Source organism: Gymnoscopelus braueri, assembly GCF_963280865.1.
Source record: "Gymnoscopelus braueri genome assembly, chromosome: 6".
NCBI classification, from domain to species: Eukaryota; Metazoa; Chordata; class Actinopteri; order Myctophiformes; family Myctophidae; genus Gymnoscopelus; species Gymnoscopelus braueri.
Genome location: NC_137607.1, coordinates 30,305,003 through 30,311,380, shown reverse-complemented (window position 1 = coordinate 30,311,380; position 6,378 = coordinate 30,305,003). Strand labels below are relative to the sequence as shown.

The window sequence follows — 6,378 nt, the reverse complement described above, 5'->3', positions numbered from 1 at the left end:
CCAAGTGTTTTACTGTACGTCCAAAAGTATTCAATCAATCAGTCAGTCAATCAATCAAGCCTTGAACCCAAATGATAAAGGGTGTCCCTCTCCACCTTGAATTCATATAATCATAGTGATGCTTCTTAAGATCTGTTTGAAATACAATACTTAAATAATTCCTTCCTCTTTCTTTTGTTGTCCTCCATTCAGCTGCAGACCAGGCAATAGGTTTTTTATCCATATAGTCAGGGCCTGTACAACACTAAAAAAGCCATGTCCCCTATATCTTTCCCTGCTACCAGCCACAAGGAAGGGATAGGGAAGCCATCAGCCAGTAGCTCTAGGGTGGCAAATTCCTCTTCAGAGCCTTTTGCAACCCAGGACAACTGTGGGAAGAAAAAATAGCATTAATCCCCACCTCCTGTCAGGCCTCCCCCAGCTCTACCATCAGCTGTGAAACTGATGAAGAAGGAGGTGCCAGCGGGATTTGAATCGCTTTACTCTGACAATGCATGCCATGTGCAGGAGCCCATATGTAACGACACCAACATGAACATTCTAATGTCATTTAACAGAGGAAGATCGAAGTGAGACAAGTACTTGTTTTTTGTGTTGCTTATTTTAACATACACATTAGTTTCTTTGTTATGAAAGGTTTTTGCTTCTATCTCAACCATCTTATTCTCTCAGGCAGATTTTCTGAAATATCAAAAGAAGAAAGAGACTGCTTCATCAACCACTTCTTTTACATGTTTGAAGGGATATGTGTCTATTTGGAATTACTCGGCAGAGTCTCCAAAATGTCTATCTGATAACTGATCATATAGAATAAGCTCTCTCAAATAAATCCATCAGCATTTTAGTCACAGTGCTCATAAAATGCAAAAGGTGTGACCACATTCATGACCACATTAACCTAAGAATGACAAATAAAACACACTTTAATCTTCAGTATTTCTTTCAGCTGGCTGTGGCCCTTAAGAAGCTGAAGGCCCTTGACATTATACATGCAGACCTTAAGCCTGGTTGACCTGGTCAGACAGGCCCTCCTGGGTCAACCGCATGGTTTGGCTTGTTAACGGTGGTGTGATTTTTGAATCCTCAACTAAAAGTTCCTCTCTATTAATTAAGGTGGTGACTGGAGTCACATTCTGTTAAATTAATCATCTGTACACAAGCACGATTACACTCAAGTCAGCGTCACATGTTCTGAAGTTTGTACATAGAATATTGCACAAACCACACTGTGACCAGAATACTCATAACTGATAAAGAAGTAGGAAAAACAGGACAGCAACAGAAACAGACAGAAAGTATTATGATGTCAGATGCATTACAAAATGTATGCTAGACATGTGGTTTCCTGATAGGAGAGAGGAGTAGCCTATACTGTATGTGCAGAGAGAACACAAACACATGATCAACTTGATGACACAGCTTAGGAGTGAGTAAGAACAGTTATAAGATTATTATGCAAGCTACATAGGCCTACTGTACATGGGATGTCGGCCAGTGAGGCACAGGCATAATACAATTGCTGAGGCTGTCCCCATCTCCCATGTGCAGGCCTATCTCCCATTTGCAGGCCCTATTATAGCACCCAAAACATTCTATTGCAAAACATATATTATTACTATAATTATATTATTAAATGACTTCTACAAATGTTGTCCAAACATCACCTGGCGAAGACCTGTGCTCCGAGGAGCACTTTTTCTAGTACTGTATGTTGGTTTGTTTACTGTTGAGTGAGAAAACCATGTTGCACATTAAGCTAATCTGAATCATCTGGGGACCCCCCAAAATCATGTGGGGACCCACCTGGGGGCCCCGACATACAGTTTGGGAACCACTGATATGCTACTGTAAGCATTTATGAATAACCACTGAGTAGCTAGCTAGCATATTCACCCTCACTGTCTCTCACTATCTCTCTGTGTTCTCAGTGTGCCTAATAGCTCTATTTAATCTGACAGACTAGTGGGCTGTGGAATTTTTATTCGTTATCCCCCCCCCCTCTCCGCCCCTCCCCCATGTGGGCCACTATTAATGTGAATACAAAACTTCTTTGCACAAACCAACACATTCACCCACAAAGAGTAGGCCTTAAATGCCATAAATGATGGGGTTACGGGGGCTCATTCCTGGGCGGGTAGATACACACACAGCTGTTGGTGTTTACTGTCCAACCGCCTTAACAGTGGCTTCTTATAGCAGGGATGGGACTGCTAGACAAAGCGACCAATTCAGTCCCGCATTGGTCATTTCTTGAACATAGTCCAGAATCTGCTCTCTTTAGGTCAACAACTTCTTATGGAAGCCTCCGAACGCTATGGACCAGAGCTAATAGAACAATTGCCTACACTGGACTGAGCTTTGAAATGAAAGTACAGCCCACCTGCTGCTGTAAACTGTGCGACTTCCGTCGTATTTCCTGGGTGGGTGGAGTTGTTGTCTACCTGAGCGTACAGGACCAAAGGTGTTTTCTGAGGGAACTACTTCAATCAAAATGCGACAATTGTTGGACTTATTGATTTGATTTGAACTGATTTGATTTCAGAAAGACCACATTGAAAGTAAGTTTGACTTGGTGGGTATTTCAATCCATATAAGCAGGTAGATTGCTCCCTATAACTCATTCGCTTCAGTATAGAAATATCAACGAACATGTTTTTACTCATGAAAGAGGAGTTGTTAGCCTGGTCTAAAGTACCCAGAGATAAGGTAACAGTAACCGAGTAACGGCTCTTTTTGTTGTTGTTTTAGACAGGGGATAGGCTATTTGTCGGTCGAGACAGTAAAATCCTCGATTTCGGGTCTGACTCTGTCTGTGCTCTGGGTCGAGGCGTTTAAAATGTTCAAAAGTCGTTTGTGTCGAAACTAGTGGCTGAACATTCTTCCGCAACCAGTGATGGAACAAGTACTCACATGTTTTACTTGAGTTAAAGTATCAATACTGCAATGTATACTCCTACAGTTACAAGTAGAAGTCCTGTATTCAAAATGTACTCGAGTAAAAGCACAAGTATCGGCATCAAAATATACTTAAAGTACCAAAAGTAAAAGTACTCATTGTGCAGAATGTCCCATTTCACAATTTCAAAATGTATAAAACATCTTTTGAAAATAGCAGATCTACAGGCTCACAATGCATTGTGAGCTTGTAGATCTGCTATTTTCAAATAGCCGAAATGTATGTAGGGCTGAAGTGGTTTATGCATGTTTTGTAATAATCAAAATCTCCAAAGTAACCAGTAGCCTAACTAAAGTTTTCATATAATTGTAGTGGAATAAATGTACAATATTTTTCTCTGAGGTGTAGTGGAGTAGAAGTAAAAGTATTGAAATTTGTAAATACTGAAGAAAGTAAAAAATACCCCCAAAAATTACTTGAGTACATGTACTTAGTTACTTTACACCACTGTCCGCAACAGGTATGAGCCATCCTCCGCCCCGTACAAACCGGGACAGGAACCGAGAGAGAACCAACGGGGATCACAGACATCATCACCGGGACCCGCATGATCATGATGAGAGACATTCACCCAGTGACAGGTTGGCTGTTTTGTCATGAATGATCATAGCTTTGATTGATTGAATAGTATACTATGACAATTTGCAAATAGTACAGTGGTACCATTTTACAATGATGCTAAAAGGATAACACAAAAAAAATGTGGTCCTGTTGTTTCCATTGTGGTCCTGCAAATTAATTGATAGCTGATAGTTAACATGTGCATACATTTTCTGACTGTGAATAAATTGTCTGGACAGGAACCGAGAGAGAACCAACGGGGATCACAGACATAATCACCGGGACCCACATGATCATGATGAGAGCCATTCACCCAGCGACAGGTTGGCTGTTTTGTCATGAATGATCATAGCTTTGATTGATTGAATAGTATACTATGACAGTTTGCAAATAGTACGGTGGTACCATTTTACAATGATGCTAAAAGGATAACACAAAAAGCCCATAGGGGCTTGTTTCCATTGTGGTCCTGCAAATTAATTGATTGCTGATAATTAACATGTGTCATGTGCATACATTTTCTGACTCTGAATAAATTGACTGTTTGGTTGATTTATTAGAGACTTGCTTGGGTTATCCAGGACGGAATCATTAATGAATCAGACACTCTTTTCATGCTGTCTCTATCTCAAGTTACTAAACCTTGACCTTCACCCTGACTCTTTCGGTTTAACACTCGGCAGGTCGTCTTCTCGACCCCCATACTACAGCAGAGATGCCTCACCACCTCGCAAACATGTGCGGGATCGGGATGTCTCACGAGAAGAGCATCGTGAATCCAGCTGCAGTAACATATGCTCTAGGAGAGGTAGGTGGTTGGACATAAATATGTAGGGAGGAATTGGAAGTATTGACTGTCTGATATGTATGTATACAGCCTATATAATTTGCATTTAGCGGAGATTCACGATGTATTGGGTGGAGAGCTCAAATGAAAACTTCTGTTCTCAGCAGAATACTGTCACACAGCAGGTTTAGGTTTCCCTCGCAGTGATACCTCCCTCCTTCCCCGCTCCCTCCCTCAGGCGACTGGACAAACCGGTTTTCTTGTGTTTACAATGCTGTGTAGTTCTCACTTGAGGCAAGGTAGTAACATGACACTTGGAGTGGACCAGGGAGAGAGCCGATAACCTGCCATCTAGGATTGACTGACATACTAATCACATACTTTGACCATTGTCATGCATAAAGCCTGATTTATACTTGGTTGCACATGTCTCGCACTGAAAATAGCAGATCTGTAAGCTCACAATGCATCATGCAATGCTTTGTATTGTGAGCTTGTAGATCTATTATTTTGTGTGAGACACCACCGCACTAAGTATAAATCAGACGTAATTACTTGAGGTAGGTTAATAGAATTTGAGTTTGTGAGAGCTCACACCCTTTCTGTTGTGTGCGTTTTGTGTTCCGTAGGCATTGTGCTGATCTGCTCTGTGCTGACCAACGCGCTGGTGCTGATCTGTATAGTGGCAGCTCAGATGGTGACATCCGGTATGTCCGCCATGGGCGGGCTCGGTAGCATCAGCATCAACTCCAACTTCAACATTCAGGGCACAGAGTTACAGCAGGTTCGAGACCTGGACATGCAGTACAGCCAGATGAGGGCGCCCGGCATTTACGGAGGCATCGCCTTCAGCCTCACCTTCGGGGTGGTGTCCCTCCTCTTCGTGGTGTCTGGCAACAAGCCGGCGCACGTGCTGCCCTGGAAGATCCTGATCGGGGCGCTGGTGTTCCAGGGTGTGGGGGCGGTGGTGTATGTGGTGGCTGTCGGCCTGTACCTGCACTTCATCATTATGGTCAATTCCACCGACGTGTGTATAAAGCGGGAGAGGCTCTACGCACGCAATGGCTACACATGGATGAACTGTGACGTGGGTGGGGCGGATGCCGGGGTGGCGCTGTTCGGCCTCATCACGACCATACTGTATACGGCTGGCACCGTGCTGACGTTCCAGACCATCCGTGGAGTGAAGCTCTACCGCGAGCAGGAGCAGCAGCACGAGGCCCAGAGGCACCAGGCTCGTTCCCACCCACAGAGAGCACCGCTGCAGGCAGCGACCAGTGCTGTGTGAAGGCGACAAGAGGGGATTACCAACTCTTGGGATGGGTGGCTGTTTTGTAATAACCTCCTAATTTCCTGTGAATGCTGCCTATGCTGAATGATGTCCCCTGTCTGTGTCGCAGGGACTTCTAATAGCCTTTTCAAACTTGTATAATCGTATGAACGAAAAGTTTTTAATCAGATGTTTACTTTTTTTATGTGAAGTTTTTGATAATGCAATGTACATTTTAAAGCGTTTACCTGAACACAATTAATGTATGCAAATAAACCTGAAATCATGCCACTCACTCCTTTCAAAAATGTTCTGTACAACTATGCCAAATGATACAGTACATTAAAATGGCCTGATGGGGGCATCAGATCTCCACACATTTCCATCTTAACTCCATTCCTAAGCCCTGCTATTATGGTCACCCGCTCTCCCCCTTTGAAAGGCTTTGTGCCAACTATGAGATCACAGTGCCCTCTGTCACTCGACTGTCACAATGGCCCTCACACACACAGTACTAAGGTGATGTAAGAGTTGTCTGCTTGTGTGGTGCCATAATTACTCACAAGATCATTCTCTATAGTGTGGTAACACTCAAGTTATACAGTTTGGCCTGATGTCATTATACACAACTTACACATAATGGAGTGTAATCATAACAGCACAGGCTTTGTAATATATACATCACTGGAGGAAGAGATGACCACATAATTAGTTTGCTAATTACCCTTCCATCCTTTTGTTCATCAGGATCTACAAGTTGTAAAGTGGAGCAGCCATCCGGGAATCAGAAGGTCCCTGGCTCAA

At 43.1% G+C, this 6,378-nt stretch overlaps 1 protein-coding gene across 2 annotated transcripts; it reads left to right on the top strand.

Moving 5' to 3' along the window:
• The first annotated feature begins 2,348 nt into the window (after positions 1-2,348).
• Positions 2,349-5,869, top strand: LOC308087334 (MARVEL domain-containing protein 3). 2 transcript variants are annotated; one of them, XM_080431112.1, is made up of 5 exons: positions 2,351-2,558; positions 3,417-3,537; positions 3,757-3,840; positions 4,201-4,325; positions 4,934-5,869. In XM_080431112.1, the coding sequence occupies exons 2-5, from the start codon at positions 3,419-3,421 to the stop codon at positions 5,590-5,592; spliced, it is 987 nt and encodes a 328-aa protein (XP_080287238.1). In that variant the 5' UTR covers positions 2,351-2,558; positions 3,417-3,418; the 3' UTR covers positions 5,593-5,869. The 2 variants fall into 2 exon arrangements, with proteins under 2 accessions (XP_080287239.1, XP_080287238.1); XM_080431113.1 differs by lacking the exon at positions 3,757-3,840 and having other exon boundaries at positions 2,349-2,558.
• The last annotated feature ends 509 nt before the right edge of the window (positions 5,870-6,378 follow it).